The sequence below is a fragment of the Nyctibius grandis genome, chromosome 3 (genome assembly GCF_013368605.1).
Source record: "Nyctibius grandis isolate bNycGra1 chromosome 3, bNycGra1.pri, whole genome shotgun sequence".
Taxonomy (NCBI): Eukaryota; Metazoa; Chordata; class Aves; order Nyctibiiformes; family Nyctibiidae; genus Nyctibius; species Nyctibius grandis.
This window is the reverse complement of record NC_090660.1, coordinates 812,654-830,908: the sequence shown is the minus strand read 5'-3', so window position 1 is coordinate 830,908 and position 18,255 is coordinate 812,654. Positions and strand designations below refer to the sequence as shown.

General features: G+C 42.7%; 2 protein-coding genes across 4 annotated transcripts in view; one reads left to right on the top strand and one right to left on the bottom strand.

Moving 5' to 3' along the window:
• Positions 1–12,427, top strand: part of TPK1 (thiamin pyrophosphokinase 1) — a 260,228-nt gene extending 247,801 nt beyond the window's left edge. For both annotated transcript variants that reach the window (XM_068396455.1, XM_068396456.1), the window contains one exon: positions 12,146–12,427. In XM_068396455.1, coding sequence (XP_068252556.1) covers positions 12,146–12,264 — 119 coding nt within the window. In that variant the 3' untranslated portion in view covers positions 12,265–12,427. The remainder of the gene's footprint in view (positions 1–12,145) is intronic.
• A 1,325-nt stretch (positions 12,428–13,752) lies between these two features.
• Positions 13,753–16,549, bottom strand: SEC61G (SEC61 translocon subunit gamma). Of its 2 annotated transcripts, none has more exons than XM_068396458.1 (4): positions 16,468–16,549; positions 15,735–15,834; positions 14,705–14,807; positions 13,753–13,858 (listed from the first exon to the last, which is right to left on the bottom strand). In XM_068396458.1, exons 2-4 carry the CDS (start codon positions 15,826–15,828, stop codon positions 13,849–13,851), a joined length of 207 nt encoding a protein of 68 aa, XP_068252559.1. In that variant the 5' UTR covers positions 15,829–15,834; positions 16,468–16,549; the 3' UTR covers positions 13,753–13,848. The 2 variants fall into 2 exon arrangements, with proteins under 2 accessions (XP_068252559.1, XP_068252558.1); XM_068396457.1 differs by having other exon boundaries at positions 16,424–16,502.
• Positions 16,550–18,255: the final 1,706 nt, after the last annotated feature.

Below are 18,255 nucleotides of genomic sequence, written 5' to 3'. Positions count from 1 at the left end.
CATGAGGAGCGTGGTGTGTGTCAATGGAGGTGGAGATAGGACTACGCCCTGGGGGTTGTATTCTCATTACATTACCTGTTCACAGACTGGCAGACTCCTGAACTCATTAACTATTGTCTGTTTGGGGAAGAGGAAGTTTTGAAGAAAAACATCCAGTAGTCACTGGGATATTTATATCCTCATAAACTTGTGTCAACTGATATTAATAATAATTATTATTATTATTAAAAAGAGCAACTCTCATCTCTGCCACTGCACACGTGCTGTGGTAATGAGGAGTTTTCCTTTTTTTATCCTCCTTCGTTCTGCTCTTTCACACAATACCCTGATTAACTCATTTTTCCTCATTTTTCCTCTCCTCTTCCCCCCAGCCATCAATCACTGTCACATTACTTTGCATCATATGCATCAAGAGGAGCAGCTTTTTCCATCAAGCAAGCCAATTCTAAAGCTGCCTTCCCAGAGGCTACACAGATTGTACAAGCTGGAGGAGCTCAGGAAAGAGTAAACTGGCCAATAACAAAGGCTCCCAGAGCTGCTTCTGCCTGCCAGCCTCTCATGCATGTGTTCACCCAGCACTATATATAGGGCATGCCTCCAGGGCCAGGAGCTCGGTGAGCTGGGTGAGCAGACCTCCTGTCCACACCATTAATCACAGCAGGAGGAGGGAAGCGGCTCATTGTGCTGTGTCAATGATATTGTCCATTCTGTCTTCTGCAAATTCCAGGAGTTGTCTCAGTGTTGCGTTCAGCACCCCCTGACTTTTGAAGTCTGGGATCCAAGAGAAGGAACAAAACTTCTTAATAGGAGTAGTCACCTGTGGGCAACAGAGGTTAGCCAGCACACTGCGTATGGTGGGTTTAGAGTGCAAGCTTTCCGAGGGATGTTTTTCCTGCTGTTAAACCTTTGGTAGTGTTCATTCTGTCTCCCAAAATGATACATTTGAGAGACTTTTTTCTGTTCTGCAGCATTGTTTTTAGCCCCTCAGTCCACTTCCAGGATAGTTTGTGTGTGGCATCTGTAAGACATCCTTTGTGGCTGACTGACTTCAGGTATATTTGACCAAGAGCTTCCTGCAGTATTCTGGCCTTCCTTAAAGGTCCTGTGCTTTGCCAGAGAACCCTGTGACTATTGATGGGCACCCTTTCAAAGGAGCATGCAGAGATTTACCCACCTGGCTGCCAATGATGGTAGAAGTCATATAACTCATTTTTGCTCACAGCTTTTAGGCTTGACACTTTATCTGCTTATGTACCTGTAAACGAGCCCTGTACTTCAAAATCTGTATCATCTGGGTTTCACTCTTGCACATGACATGACATGATGAACCTCTTGCCATGTACTGACCTCATTGCTGCAATGTTCATCTGTATCAGTTCTGTACATATTTTGGAAGGTTCTCAGCTCTTTCTGGAGGTGTTGGTGTTTTACTTGGTGTTTTTTAAACCCACTCTCCAGTATGGTTTAAGCTCTTACCAGACTTTCTTCCTGGCTGATTTTGAGGATCACCACGAAGTGCTTCCCTTGGTCTGCATTGTAGTGGGCATGCACAAGGTGTTAATTTTGATGGTTCTTAAAACAAGCCTGCCTGTTTCTAGAAGAGCAGCGCTGCCTATTCCATAACAGACGCACCTTTTGATAGGTGACCATGCCTTAAATTACAAAATAGATATAATTGTTTAGTGATCACCAAGCCTGATGTTGGGTCCAAAGCTTGCATGAGACATCTCTAGGTTTCGAGGGTTACCTCGGAGATACACTGGCCTCTTTCCATATCACTGGATGTTTTGTAGTGATATGTAGCAATATACCCCTAAAGTTATGATATTAGGAGGAGTATGTGCCTATCTCCACATCTTCCAAGAGGTGAAACAGAGTTGTAGGTCTCTCCTCCTTTGAGACTTCTGCATTTGGTTAATTATGAACAGTGTCTACTCTGATTGGACTGTCCCAGGATTAATCTTTAGATGTGTCAGTATATTCTTGGGTACTTCTGCTTGCTTTGTAAGCATGTAGACATCAGAGATTTTTTATTTAGATGTTGTAGTTCATAGAAGAAGTCAAATTTAAAGATTATAGCTGTATTAAATTTTTCTTATGGGCATTAGTCACCGATACATCCATCTCTTAACGCACTAGGCAGCAGACTTGTTGGAACTATCAGTGTGAAACCTCATAGCCGTAGTTAAAGGAATGCTTATAATGTGGAAATACTGTGTGCTTTATTATTGATCTGCCTTATTTGAAAGTAGAAATTCATGTTGTTGGGAGTCTGTTTGAGGATGTGTTTCCTTACTTGGCAGTTGCAGCCGTCATAGTCTTTTAACCCCAAGTGCTAGAAGTCAGCTGGTGTTGGCAGAAGCAGACAAGCTGTAACGTAGTTGGCTTAGTCTTTTATTTTACATGTGACTACTGTGTTTATAATTCCTTTTCCTTCCCACTCCTTGCAGTGTGTGTACTGGTAGGTTAAAAGCCAAGGTCAAGTCCTCCATACAGTAAAACAGAGAGCCCGGTGACATGCATCACTGTGCCACAGCATGACTGTTGCAATCCATCTTGACCAATGTGTTTGCAAGTCGAACTACATATAATCAATTGCACTTTTAAAACTTGATGCCTTTGACTGCACCGTGTAGCACTACGTTAATTTAGCAGCGCGCTCGGCCCCTGCGTTGGAGGGTCAAGAGCTTACATCACCTGGCCTGAGCAGTGCCTGACGTGGCGCTGCGTGATTAATGCAGGAGCCTTTAATTCCACTCAGCTGAGACAGAAAACATGGTACAGCCCTGCTAAGGCAGCATTCCCTAGAGGAGAAGCAGGAGAAAACACCCCCCAAACCATTGAATCCTTAATAATGCCATGGCCTGGAAGTGCATGATGTGTTTCTGAAGATCTTGAGGTGTTGGAGCGAGAAAGATGTTGAGGTGTTGGAGCGAGAAAGATGTTGAGGTGTTGGAGCGAGTCCAGAGGAGGGCGACCAAGCTGGTGAAGGGTCTGGAGGGTCTGACCTACGAGGAACGGCTGAGGGAGCTGGGGGTGTTTAGCCTGGAGAAGAGGAGGCTCAGAGGTGACCTTAGTGCAGCCTACACCTACCTGAAGGGAGGTTGCAGTGGGGTGGGAGTCAGCCTCTTCTCCCGGGCAACCAGCACTAGGACAAGAGGACACAGCCTCAAGCTTGGCCAGGGGAGGTTCAGGTTGGACATTAGGAAGCATTTCTTCTCAGCAAGGGTCATTAGCCATTGGAAGGGGCTGCCCAGGGAGGTGGTGGAGTCACCATCTCTGGAGGGGTTTAAGAAAAGCCTGGACATGGCACTTAGTGCCATGGTCTAGTTGACATGGTGGTGTCAGGGCAATGGTTGGACTCGATGATCCCAGAGGGCTCTTCCAACCTGGTTGATTCTGTGATTCTGTGAATGTAGAGGATGAATCACTAGCCAGTTTGCAAAACAGGAGAGGGAGGAAAAAAAAAGGCTTTTCAGAGGTCAGGAGGAGAACCACACCAACACAAAGAGCGTTGTTCATATTGGAAATCATTAGTTGAAATCAATCGGGCGTTTCCAGGGTGCACAACTAACCAAAGGAGCCTCAGTAGCTAGTTTTCCACTCAAATGAAGTCTTTGACAGTCGATGAGACTTAGGGCTTGTCTTTAATGATGAATCTCCCTTTTTTTTAATTTTGAGGACAAATGTTATGTAGAAGCTGTTTGTATTCAGCAGCACTGACAATGAATCTGAATCTTGCATCCCAAAAAAGACTGTAAAAGAAAACAAAGACTTTAAATCAGCCATATGCACTGACTTAGTGATTCATATACATGGCAGATACCCTCCCCGTGTCCTTCCTGAAGCAAAGTGCTCTAATGGTGGGTGAAGTGTGTCATTAGTTGTCATAAGGTGGCTTTGCTGTTTCAGAAGTTACATTTTTGTTGGAAAATTAAAAAAAAAAAGCTGATTTTATAGCTTAGAAAGAAGGAAGATTGTGAAGACACAGTGGGCAACACTATCTCAAAACATTCTTTATGTTTTGGAGGACATGGAGAGCCATCTACTCCAACTCCGTGTGACTCTGAACTAAAACCAGTGTGGTTTGCAGTCTCCTGTTGAATTTCATGTTCTGTCTCAGGGGTGTCAGCAGATAAACTTTGCTGGGTTCCTGTGAGTGAGTTTGGAGGAGCTGCAGCTCCATGAATGTCAACAAATGTTGTAAGTTTACCCTGCAAGTTTGAAGATAAATGGAATAGAATTAATAAGCGTCAGTAATGGCTTTATAATTGAAATAGTATAGACATTAGAGGTACATAGGGTGTTAGTAATCATATTAATTATTTGTTAACAGAAAGACAAAGTAATAAAATTAAAAATCAAAAAGCTGAGTTGTTCACATGCAGATCTAGAGGGACATTTTGTAACAGAAATAATTGCTTTTGCTTCCTCCTAAGGGTGATATTATCTGTGTCTAATTGTTTTTCCTGAAGAAAGGAGAGCTATCTAAAATTCCAAGTGATGCAGAGCAATTGTAGGGGTGAAAACAACCCCATTTTAGAAACCTCTTACAGCATCCCACCCCAGCACAGTGAAAGGAGGCAGTGCTGCCAGGAAGGGTGAAGATAAATGGAATTACTTTTCTATTAGAAGTGTAATAGACTTTCTTAGTTAGTCACCTGTGCTCTGAATAGATCAGCTGTCAGGGGGAGCAAGCAGATGAACATGTACCTTGTGAGCTGTCAGGAGCAGATCAGTGTGGGGTTTTTAAATAATAATTACCCGCATAATTTGTCAGGGATTTAATTTGGTTAAAGTTGGTTATTTGTGATAAAGTGCTAGTAGCTCAGAGGGGCTGCTGCTTGCATCCAAGGCTAGGGATGCCCTTGCCCTCTGCACCAGCTGTCCTGGCGTTTGGTGTGGCAGGGCCCACAGAAGGTATCATCTTCTGCACCCTGACCAGTGCTCGTAGATGAAGGCAACTGCTCACTGCCTTGTCGTTAGAGGAGCTCTTTGAGCGCCACATCCACTATTCCGGCACAGTTTAATAGTCTGTCTGGTCTGGCAGCTTGATTGACATGAGCCCTGGGAGCAAGAAACTCTGCAGCTGGTGGTCAAGAGAGTCCATGGCATGTACATGGCTCCTCAGGGCCACCCCGGAGTCTGAACGGAGCAGCTGTGGACTGGGTCAGTTCTGGTGGGGGCTGGACTTGGGGAGGAAGGGTTTAAATATGCAGTGTGTTGAACCCCTCCCAGAGTTCAGAAGATCTGCTTTGATCTTCACTCCTGTAACATTGCAGGTTGTGTACAGCCACTTTTGTTCTGCCACAAATACTGGTTCCAGCCCACCACCCGTTGGCCGCGGTGCTTCCTGCCCCTCCAGAACGTGGCAGAAGCTGGAGGTGAGGACTGAGCCTTTACAGAGCTTTGTCAAATTATATTTAGTTTAGTTTTGGCACCGTAGCCCAGTGACAGAGCAGAACAGAACTCTGGATGTGGAGCTGCCTAGTGCTGGCAGCAGTGATGAGGAGAAGCCAGCATGCTTAAAATTGTTTTCCAGGGCTGGCTTTAGATCAACTCCCGTAGGAAAATCACACCCCCACCACGGAGAAGGGAAGCAGAGCAGTGCTAAACTGGATGGTGGACTTGACCTTGGGGACTTCTCCTACGCACTGGTAGAGGAGGCTGGCTGAGACCATTGTGCAGTGTTGATGGCAGTGCTGCTGTTCTCCGTGGAGCAGATGAGCAAGATCCCCATTTAACTCGAGCTGTGTAGGTATTTACTGAGCAAATATCCATGTACCCATACTCAACTACAGGCCCAGTTTGGATGTTACAGGAATAACCCCTGTATCTGCATATTTTTGCAAATGATGGGACCAACAGTACCATACAGGAGCTGGAAGACTTGTATTATGCATGTGTTTTAAAATCCTCTTTTACTGCCGCCTCTTGTGAATTCATGAATCTAAATGTGACAGGATTTATCAGGATTCCAAAGAATAGAAGAGAAAAATAATTAACTATGTGTTCTGGTTAACTAATACCACGCTTAAAAACCCATGTAGCAACTTTCAAAATAGGAAGCATTTTTAGGTGCTCTGCCATCATGTGACACCAGAGCTTCGGACCGAAATGCCCAGACAGAAAGACACTGTTTTTAGCCAATCTCAGGTTTCAGTGTGGTACCAGGTTGCCATCCTCAGCTTTGTGGGACTGAGTAATGTCTTTAAAGCGTGGCAGCGTAACAGGATGATTTGCACTATGAAGTGTCTTGTGGGTAAGTTTAGAACTAAGACAATTCATGAGCTGATGCACCTCAGCATTCCTCTCACCCCTTTTTCCCATGGCAATAGAGTTCTTTATCTCGCAACACAAAGTAGCGACAGACCAAAATAGCACCAAGTTATTTTGTCTAGATTATATGCAAGATCTCTACAGTACTGTCAAACTGAAGCTATATTTTATTTCTGCAGCTGTTTCTTCAGTGCTCTAACAGTGTTACTACTACTACCTGTCACTTGTACAGCCCCTCAGAGTTGTAAGTAGTTTGATAAACATTATACAGACTTACTGGAAAGCATCAAAAATGAAGTAAACACTCTGCTTCTTACTGGTTAAACTGAATTCTTTAATTCATAGCCTGGCTTCAGAAAGGCTTTGCCTTCAGCTTAGCAAAACAGTCTTCCAGACCAGCTAGTTAACTGGCTTTCTTCATACTTACATGTTTGGTAAATCACTTCTACCACTGTAGTACTGGTACAGCTTTATCCTATCTAGACTGGAAAGGCACTACTGAAAATAGTATATACCATTTCCATGTCAGACTTCCCGGGCCACTTGAGTAAGTTAAGAGGCTAAAGTGATTCTGAACAAACTGGAGCACATCTTGTTAGTGGTGCTAAAATGCTGGTAATAGCCGTAGAAACCTCCTGCCATTAATGATTCTTGTTGATTTTGGTGAAGCAGCAGTAGCAGTAGAATCATCAGTGTAGACAGCACTCTATTTCTTAGCATCATTTTTATCAGCTTATCATTTTAAATTGCCACCAAGCAGGTGATGTGACAGGAGGAGTTTGAGCTGTTCTTACAGTACCACCATGATTACAAAGCTGGAAAAATACGTGGAAAAAATGTGTGCTGGAAATAAATGTGAAAACTTCTGACACCCATTTGCATTTGTGAAGGCTCACCCAACACGGGTGGTTTCTATCCGGGGTAGAGCACACAGTTCTGTTAACATATTTTTCTCTTTTCAAATGAAATCGTTAAGCCCTGACAGCCAGTGCTTTTGTTGTCACCTCCTCAGTTCCCACCGACGTGAGGCCAGGCAGCCTGTGCTGCAGAACCCCTGCCCAGCGTCTGTGCCAGCATCTGAGCTGGTGGAACAACCACCTGCTGGGCCTCCTTCACCCCTACCCCCTCGATGCTTGTGTAAGCCCGCTCGTACTAACCTGTGGAGATTACAAACCAGAGTTCTGTGCTACAAAAGCAGGTACCAGAAGTTACAATAGTTATAAAAATTGCCTGGTGCAATGTCTGCTTATTCAAAACTCCCCTTGGCCCTGAGGGTATCTGTGCCGAGCCAGGTAGCTTGTCCTTTCCCAGCAGACTCAGCAAGCCTTTATGGTACTTGTGTGTTGTGTCAGTATTGAAAATAGTTCGTGTTTTATTGTAAATTACTGTTATTTCCAACTTCCAGTTCTGCAGTTCCCACTGCACAGAGATCAAGGACCCAATTTTTCCTTCGTATACATCAGTGTAAATCAAGATTAACTCCAATGAAGTCGGTCTAATCACAAGTGTAAAACCAGGAGGAATGAAAGGAAATTCAGACTATAAACTATTTGGGTTTTCTTTTTAAATAGCAAAATTAATGCTGCTGTTCTGCAGACACAGGGTGACCTGGAAAGTACTAGCTCATGTGTTACTAATGCACCTCCATTTAAATGCAGATTTTTGCTCCTAATGCAGAACTTCAGGGAAATCCTCCCCAGATAAACTGCAATAGGATACCAAGTGGTAATTCAATATTTCACTTTAACTTGTGTTTCAGCTTATTGATCTTAATTTCCTATCATTTTGAGGCAGCGTTTGCCTAGGGGGAAGAGGATTACATTCACTATAATAAAGCTTGTAATTAATAATTAATTATGTTGCTATTCCAAACGTCCATGCCAGCAGTGGCAATCTGCTTGTACTCCTGTACCTATTTCTATTTTTGGTGGTGGAAATCAGCAAGACGTGACTTCCCATATTGCTAGAAGTCATTGAGACACACGGTTGAGAAGCAGCAGCATAGTATAGATATCACAGTATCTACGTGGGACCTGCTTATCATGACATGTTCTGTTCTCAGTCATTTGTGGTCACAGCAGTAAGACCCTGACTGGGTGAAATCCCATGGAGTGGGGACCCTTGTGCTACATTGAAGGGCTCTCCAGAAGGCTTCCATTTGCCTTCAGATAAAGGCATGAGGCGTGACCATTCAGCCATCCTCACACCAAAATCACTTCCTTCACTCAATCTACTTCTGGTGAGGAAGGACTTGCACCTCATAAACTCCTTTTCTAGCATGACCATTAAATACTGCAGTTAAAAGCCTCTCTCTCAGCTGTCCAGATTTCACTGCGGTTTTTGTAGCGATGTAGGAATAACCAGAGGGCCTGCTTGTTCAATTAAACCTTTCACATTAATTACATCATTTGATTTGCCATATATGATATGCTTAAGAAGAAATTTTTTCTTTGTATATGCCTCCCTCAAGCCCTGCTTAAGTGCAGCTTATAAGATGAACATGAGACCTTGACATACGCTCTCTTCTGGACTGAACTTCATATTTATAGTACAATGAAGTCATAGAAATAATGTTTATAAGTCTGCTAGATAATGAATACAGTGATTAAGAGGAGTAACCTGATATTGAGTTAGTGTTTTAGCAGCACCTAACGTGGCCAGACCCAATCTAGTTATAAGTAGTTCATGTTATTTCTCAGTTTCCAGCGATGAACACATTGAAGCAAGGCTTAGGTCTCATTTTCAGTACTATCAACTAAAACTCCCAACCATGGCACAGGTATAAATATGGTAAGAGTTTTTTAAAATATATTTTTAGATTTGGGCTTTTTGTTTGATTTTTTTTTTTTAATATCACTTGATTACTTATAGGGTGCATTTTGTTAACGTTTCCAAATGCTGTTCTGGCAACCATAAGATTCATCAATATTCAAAATCTTACATGGGAGATTAACATTTTCCACATGGCATCCTTAGAATTGTGTATTAAAAAAAAGAATAGTATCAAAAGATGAGCAAGAAAATAGTGGAAATGGGCAGTCTTAGGGTTAGTGAGACCTCCTTTGGTCAGCAAGAAGAATATCTAAGAAATAATGATCTTTGTGATCAGGCTCCTTTGGGAAGCTCACCTACGAGCCCTCAGATTTCTTCTCTAAATTATTTCTAACATTCTCAAACCCTGACAGATTCAACCACCTGCTAAACAAAATAAAAACTGCTAGAAAGAACATTCTTCCGCTGCCAAGTCAAAGTAAGCCCTGTCTGTGACCATGGTTAGGTCTGAATTAGTGATACATTGCAGTCCATCAGCCAGAAATGAGGATCTCTCGTTGTTGATGAGAACATAGGGCACACCATAAAAACCTGGCTCGTAATAGATTCTGTTGTTTGGGTTTTGGTTTGGTTTTGTGGCTTTGAAGAGGAGGCTCAGAGGTGACCTTAGTGCAGTCTACAACTACCTGAAGGGAGGTTGTAGCGCAGTGGGAGTCGGCCTCTTCTCCCAGGCAACCAGCGACAGGACAAGAGGACACAGCCTCAAGCTTGGCCAGGGGAGGGTCAGGTTGGACATTAGGAAGAATTTCTTCTCAGCAAGGGTCATCAGCCATTGGAAGGGGCTGCCCAGGGAGGTGGTGGAGTCACCATCTCTGGAGGTGTTTAAGAAAAGCCTGGACATGGCACTTAGTGCCCTGGTCTAGTTGCCATGGTGGTGTCAGGGCAATGGTTGGACTCGATGATCCCAGAGGGCTCTTCCAACCTGGTTGGTTGATTCTGTTGATTCTATTTGTCTAAAAGAAAATTTTCAGTGATCCAAAATAAGATTTCTTTTAATTAGAGAATTCTAAAAATCCCAGGGGTTTTGTGATTTAGTTTTTTTTTTTTTAAATCACAACATGAAATCCTTTATTAAAATCATTTTTGGTACCCACCAAAACTATAAATACTAAATATTAGAAAATAAAAAAGGTGGTTTTCTTTGGAATGCACTTAAGAAAAATAATCTCACTAGGGAGAGCGGGGGTTTTTTGGTAATAGTTTTTTTCCCAAGGCAATAGCTCTTGCTAGGACTTAACAAAGAAGACTGAAAGCCATTTAAAAAAAAAAGGGAATGGATCAGGTATGAACTGATAAAACTTCCCACTTCTTTGACCTTGTAAACTTCACATCATGATGCATGACACAGCAGGAGCTCTCCTAGAAGCAGTAGGTACGTACATCCTCTTATTTCTTTTACTGCCTTAAACCTAGTTTTTCATATTAATTCCTGTTCATTTATTGAATGGAAAGCATGTATTTTTAATTGTGTTAGTTGAAATGTTGGGTTGTGAAACCAAGTACTTGGAATTGGTCCATTTCAGCCACATGAATCAGCAGTACTGGGTTAGAGGTTTTTTTTCACTTCAGCATTTCAAACTGTGATGGTTGCAGAGAAAATCTGGTAGGGAAAGATAAAAGGCTCCATCTAGTGGGCAAGAACTTTTTATTTAAATAAAAAAAAGGCAACATTTTCACTTAATTTTATGCATGAAGAAATACTGCTTTCGATTTTGTTTCATTAAGCTGCCATGTTGTTCTTAATTCTTGCCTTCTACAGAGCCGTTATTTCATATGCAAAGCAGAAACATTAAGCATTATTCTGACAGTCTTGAGCCAGAAGCAATAAATGATACTAAATGAGTGGGTTTAGACAGAAGAGTAAGAATTGATCCACAAACTTCTTCCCCCTCCCCCTTCAAACTTCAATATATAGTAACCAAAAATGAATAATTTGTGTGTTAACAAATACTTTAAACTATTTAAGGTTCTTTCCTATGTAAAACTGACTGGAAACATTCATAACTTGATCATAATACAGTATTTTGGGAGTATTTGTACCCAGGCAACGCTGCCTGTGTGTTACCTCACTTTCTTAAATTAAATTAAATTAAATTAAATTACCTGTTTACCTGCACAGGGTGAAATCTGGGTTCTCTGGCAACTCAGTTCAGTGCATCAGCTGCTGGCAAGGCATAACCCCTTCGGCCTCTGCTGCCTCTTCCAACAGCAAACACCAAAACTCACTCGTCCTGGCATTTGTCTAGGAGCCTGCCTAGCACTGTGTGTGTCCAAAACCATCCTACCAGAACCCAGCACCTTTATTTTAGGTACATAATTGATCTAGAACAGTACTTACTTACATAGGCAGTCTATGTAACCCTTAAAACACGTCAGCTAAACCAATACAGAATGGTTTAAAACTTCCTGGGTATTTCAGATTTACCATTAACAGCTGTGTTAAACTCTCCTAAAATGGACATCAGCTATTTGTTAAATGCCACTTGGTTTCTAATGCAAGCAGACACTAGGCATGCAATAGAGGAAAAGATGCAAGTCACGTACTTCAAAGCAAAAGTCGTTAAATAATACCACTTTTAACTGCTGGCCTTTGCTCTAGAACTGTTTAAATGTTAGAGATTCTAGGCTTGCTGCTGAGCTAAAGCAAATCCCACGTTTGGAACTACAGTAAGATCCTCTGCCTCTGTTTTACTTTAAATACCTGCCTAGCACTGGTACTCGAGCTGATGCTAATGACATACGAGTTTCCAGATGTGAAACGCTGGGGAACATTTGACAATGTGCATTTGTAATAATCTGCTGTAAACTCAAAATGCTAATTTGGGGATTAAGAATTAATTTATTCCCTCTACAGGACATTGGATAGTCTCATACAAGACTTCCAATTAATATTTAACATCGCTATTTTAGATGTTGTTTACCTGGGTTAGATTTACTCAGCTGTTTTTCCCTTCCTTGAGGGAACAGCAGTCTTTACAACAATAAATGCATTTGTTTCAAGAGTACCCCTCAGTCTCTTCCTTATTTTCCATAGGTGACCAGGTGCTGAGGTTCGGAACGCTCGTCAGTACTTCCAACACCTACGACAACTCCGGGACTGTGACCATTGAGACGGACAAGCCTTTGCTGTGGACTATGGCTATCAAAACATAAGATCAGCTACAGCTGCCTTTTCTCATCTGACTCAACTCAAATTACTGCAACCTTTCACTGAATTAAGACAGTAAAGCTGTTCCCAAAGATGAAAGCGGGCACTGATTTTATGTACTGAATGGAAAACAAGTTTGAAATAAAAGTCACTTGAGATCAAATCAAAGTGTTAGTGGCAATAATTGAGTACTTCATTCTGGTACCTCACACTACCTAAGCAGAAGACACATGAGCTGCCACCCACTACAATCACAAACAGAAGTGAACATAAACTGCTACTGCTTCTCTGGTTAGTTCAGACTGTCTTTACAAAGGACGTTATTCCAATACTGAACTATTTTTTCCCTTTTTGCCAAAAGGAAATACAGTACACAGTTGCACATGGTGTAACTATAACTACTCTTAGTGCTATTACCTTTTAAATCTCATTTTTCTGTCCTGGTTTGTAACATGTAGGTGCTGGTGAAGATTTCTCAAGAAGAATAATAATGGAACTTTCTATTTATGAGCAAGTCTGTGTACTGAAGAAGCTTCAGTTTTGCTGTAATACCAATATCATATTTCCCAGTATTAAGTGCTTTAAAAGTCTTGTAATAGAAGTAGCATTGTAACTTCTGCCAATACCAAATGCTTCCAATTATCTTTTTGGAGTGAAATAAAAATCTCTTACTCTAAATCTGAGGAGGAAGAGCATTGCATCTACCAGAATTTTTGCACGCTTAGTTTTTAAAATCAAAATATTCACTCATATAATAATGGAAACTTTCAGGTCAACAAACGCAGAGCCCTTTATAATTCTCTGTGCAGTTGCCTTACAGAACTAGTACCCAGAATGGGTGTATATCCTATCCAACAGTGTAAGCAAGTTGTTGATTCAGTGAAGGACTCCTTTGTATCTCTGACAACTCAATGAACCTCAAACTGTACATCTTAGTTACCAACTAAGTTTGGCTTTCTTAATTATGGCATCAGAATAAGGATTGGCAATGCAAGTTCTTTATTTGATGTTTCCAGTCAAGTACATAACATAACCTAACAGGATTTCCAAATGCAGAAAGGAATTAAGGGTAATGAGGGCGAGTCCAGAAATTAGGGACAAGAATTTCAGTTGATAGAGGTTTAAATCATCACTTGAGAGGATACAGTACTGCTCTTTCCTTGCTGCCTCCTTTTGCTGGAACAATGCTGTTTACTAAGCAATAAAGCAAGCATTAGAACAGCTTCTGAAGAGGGGCTGAACAGCTGTCACCCTTGGAGGTTTTCAATACCCAGTTGGATAAAGCTTGAGCAACCTCGTCAGAATGCAACACTGACCCCAGCTCTCAGCAGGAGGTCGGAGTAGAGACCTCCCAAGGTTCCTTCCTACTGGAATGGTTCTATTACAGTTGAAAGAAGTAGCAAAACACAAAACAACCACTCTACTACTACTACAAAGCCTGTAAGGTAGACAGGTATGATTGCATACACTTTAAAAGAGGAGTAACACAAGAATGTTTGAAAACCCAAACTGAGCTTGTTTAATAGCACTCAAGTTACACAGCTGTGAAATCGTTGCAGCAAGAATGTCTTGTTCTTCATGATGAATATTCAGCCACCTCTGTTGAGAGAACAAAGTAATCAGTTCCAACTAATGAAGGGTGATCAGGTGATCCCATCTGAAGTCTCATTTATCCTCCCACCACTGCCTTGTTAGGACAAACATTACTACTGTTATCTCCTATTTTCAAACATTTCTCCTTGTCTGGAGGACCACTCTTACAGGTATAAGCAAGCCACATGTCAAGGTCACAGAATATTATTTAACCTGTTCCAGTGCTAGAAAAGGGATTACAGCAGCTCTGGAGAATCTGAGGCATTTTAATTGGAGTCTTAATATGTCAGTACCATGGCTGCCTGTTGAGTTAAGGTTGAAGTTTTTCATTTTGCAGTGTTCATTCTGAAAAGTACTTTACAGAAGTTACCCGTAAAACAAAGTTTCAAACATATCTGGCACTCAGTAAATGAAACAAGACCAGCTTGGTTCTGGGCCTTGTCATCTTCCACCACAACCACATGGTTTTCTCTGCCTTACCCTCCACGCATTTACTTTGGATACCCGAATTATAAACTGGAAATGATAAAGAGTATGTAAGATCCAAATAAGGTAAGTGTTCTGTAGATAAACACACACTGAGGAACTGGAAATTGTTAATATTTGACATGCAGGTTTGAAGCAGAATACTCAAGAATGAGGGATCTAATATTTTGCAGCATGCTAAATTAAAAATCTACTTCCTGATCAAGTCCTTTGAATCAAGTAATACCTGTCATATTACACTAACATGTGAAATACAAACACTAAAGCACTGTGGATCCTGTAAGGCTCACTAATGTCATCTATTTAAAATTGAACAGGTAAAAATGAATGTCAAATTCAGTGAAACTGAAGGTCACATTTACTTACACAATGATATTGTTGATTGGGATATGGATCAATTTCACAAAGAAACCAATAAATCCCATTATCGCAAAGCCTATTGCTGTTGCCATGGCAATCTTCTGGAACTCTGCAAAAACAACAACAAAATTTTAGTCTAGGAAGCCTCACGTACAGCACAGAGGGGATGTGCACTACAGTGACCAAAGGAGAGAACTATCTCTAGAAAAAGGTCACGTTAACACAGGAAGCAGTTCAAAAGCAAACTGCACTGACACTGAGAAACAAACCTCTTTTTCAGAAGACAGATTAGATTTTAAGAGGGAAGATGCTGCTTTCCACAAAGCATTATTTTTTCAGATAATAAGCAGAATCAGAAATACCCACAGCCCGTAACAATTCAGGGAACATTTATCCTTTATCCTTCCTTCATAGCCCTACAAGCCCTGAAAATAATCCCCAATACAGTATCAAAAATGGAAAAGATGCACTTATGTCTGTCACAGGAAGACAGCATCTTAAGTCCCTGTAAAAATCAAGTACTTAAGTGATATTCTCAATTATTTTAAGCCAGCAACCATGAGGTGGACTAAGGCCAACAGCCCCTCACAACCCTGCCAGTCTGACAGTGAATGAAGTTCATTACTGATTGCAAAAGATGTCAGCAAACTTAATCCTGAGCACGTGAATAAAGCATGGTAACTACCACCACTAAGGAAAATCAGGAACATTCTGGTTATAGCTACAGCTTCTCTCTAATGCCTTTGAGAAAGTCCCAAACTCTCCTCTTCTCCACTTGCAGCAAGGAAGTTCTTCCTGTCCCAATCAGGCAGCCACTGACGACTATAAACTACCGATTGGGCACTGCAAAAAGCAACCCTGGCCCTTTTCAAGTCTCTTAAGATGAAGTGTTGCCTCCAAGGCAACACTGCTCAAGTCTTAACTCTCACACTGGAAGCTGAGAAACGTTCATGACAAATCAAGTCACATCTGGAAAGATACACGGTGAAATATAGGAAGAAATCAGGATTGTGTTGTGGTTTATTGCGTGCTTTACCTTTCCTGTCAGGCTTGGTGCATCTTTTAACGAGTCGGATGGAGTCTTTTACAAACTGACGGCTGGGCTCCACGAACTGCATTACCTGATCCATGGTCACCTGCAAAAATGAACAGACTTAGTGTTGGTGGTGCCAGAGAATTTTTTAATTACAGAAGTAGACGGAGCACTACAAAATTTTTTAAAGACTTAGATAACTTAAAATATCATATTCCAACCTAACTGGAGTTAAAAGAAACATCCACTTTGCAGAAAATGAAGACAGTGTGTCAATAAATAACCACGATGACCTACCACTACCTACAAAAAATACAATTATGCCTTTCAGCATAGAAGAGGAAAACAACAGCTCCATCACAGCTTGCTTTCAGCTTCAGTCCTACACAGTTTTTCGGGGAAAACTATTGAAGATTTTTAAATAGACAAAAGTCACCCGTAAGCCAAGAGCAGGCGGAGGGTTGGTGAGCGCTGACAGACACACCACGGCCTCATTTTATTCTCACAAACAGCAGCTGCCAGCGTCGCCACCCCACGCAGGACACCAGGCCGGAGGGCCCTGCCGTCATTATCAGCACAGGCCCTCTGGCACCAGGGCCTCTCGTGTCTCCCTGACGTGCCCCCGGGACACCCCTCCCTGCGACTGCGGCCCAGCCTGCGCCGGCGGGCCCGGGATCCCCCCCGCCGCTCACCCCCCGCCGCGACCCGCTCTCCGCGGCTCCCGAGCCGCCATTACCGGTCGCGCCGCCGAGCCAACGCCACGTCGCACAGCGGCGCGGGCGGTGACGTCAGCGCGTCGCGCTTCCCGCCGGCGGGAAGGGCGGGGCGGGGCGGGAGCGTTGTGAGGGAGAAGAGGAGGAGTGTGAGGGCCAGGGCGGGGCGGCGGAGCTGGTTGATCCGCCTGTCATTTCTCGAGGAGGCGCTTCCCCGGACGGTCGGGGACGGATTTGCGTTTCCATGGGGCTGTAGCCATGAGGAAAAACTTGTTCAGGCTGCGATTGCCCGTGAGTCAGACACGTATTGATTCGTGTTGAAGCCATGTTGTGTTGAAGCCATGGCGAACTACAGATCATCACCTTTGAGAACATCGACTCCTGTGGCTTCTTTGTACAGAGGAGCGTGCAGCACAGCGCGTAAAAACGGGAAAGCTTTGTACATTTGAGTGCCAGGGTGTAATGTGGAACACTCCCCTTTCTTGCATGAGGGGTGAAAGAGGCTGACACTGCCTAAAGCGAGTCCATCCTTGCTGTTTTTGAAAGCAAAATCAGATCATGTAACAGCTAAAGGAAGAGCAAAAATAAAATTTAGTGATTATATCCTTAATTTGCTTTTGATATTTCGGTCTAGAACTCTGCTCCTAGCTGGCTGCCACCTTTGAGTGTATACTGAGTACTCAAAGCTTATTGATCATTCATCAGTCTGGCTATGGGGCTTTTGCAGCCAGATTAGGCAAACACTTGATCTCACCTCACTCTTGGATTTAAATGTGCACAAAATGTTTTCTGGGCTTAGCTTTTTGCTGACAGCCTTCATGACAGATAAAGTACCATCACGCCACAGCAGGGGGTTGTTGGCTATTCCATGGATTTTTTTCCTTGTCTTTGCCCATCCCAAGGCCCAGCCAGCTGAAGTGAGAACATCCCGGAGCCTCATCATCTTACAGCCATTACAAGGCTTTCCCTTGTTTAGTTGAGCACCCAGGACAGTTGAGTAATTAAGGTGTTTACAACGCCCTCCTTGCTCTTGGGGCCCCAACCCTTTCACTCCCCAGTAGGAAGGGCGAGTTGTTTGAGCAGAGTAGCCTTTGGGGACAGAATCTGACTTGCCTTCGTGAATTTGAGGGGGAAATGGCTATCATGAGAGGCAGCAAAGGGGAAGAAAAAGACTAATAAAACTGGGAAGGTGGCAGCTTGTGGACTTACATACGCGAGGAAGACGGGCCACTGGGGACAGTGAGCATCCGAGTATGCTCTGGGACAGAAAACAGACATAGCAGAGGACAAAGACCCCACAGCAGCATGAGATTTACAGCCCAAACAAGAGAGTGCAGAGAAGGAAGAGAGGAGAAAGCAAGCTGATGGCGTGGGAAAGGTGCTAGGGGACCTCCTTGGAGAGAGCAGCCTGTTGAACAGTCCTGCTGGTAAGTCCCCCCTCAGCTTTTCAAAGGCAGCAGCACAGTAGCCCCATTGATTGAAGTCATGCTAATGATCCATCGCTTGACAGTCAGTGTTGTTGGATGACTAAATGACTATAAAATTCAGTCTTTAGAGATTGCTCAGGTATATGGGACCTTTTATTTCTTAATTCTGCATTATTGTAAATGTTTGATTAATTTATATCTTGAGAAACCTTTAGAATATCTATGTGCTTCTGACATTTAAAAATTATTTTTAGCTTTTCATTCTCCTGAACGATCCTGAGTCTCTGTTTGGACTTGATAGGCACGTCTGCATGATTTACAGTGGGAAGAAAGATTATTTCCCTCCTCAGTAGCTATACAGATGCAGGGGCAGAACATAAATGA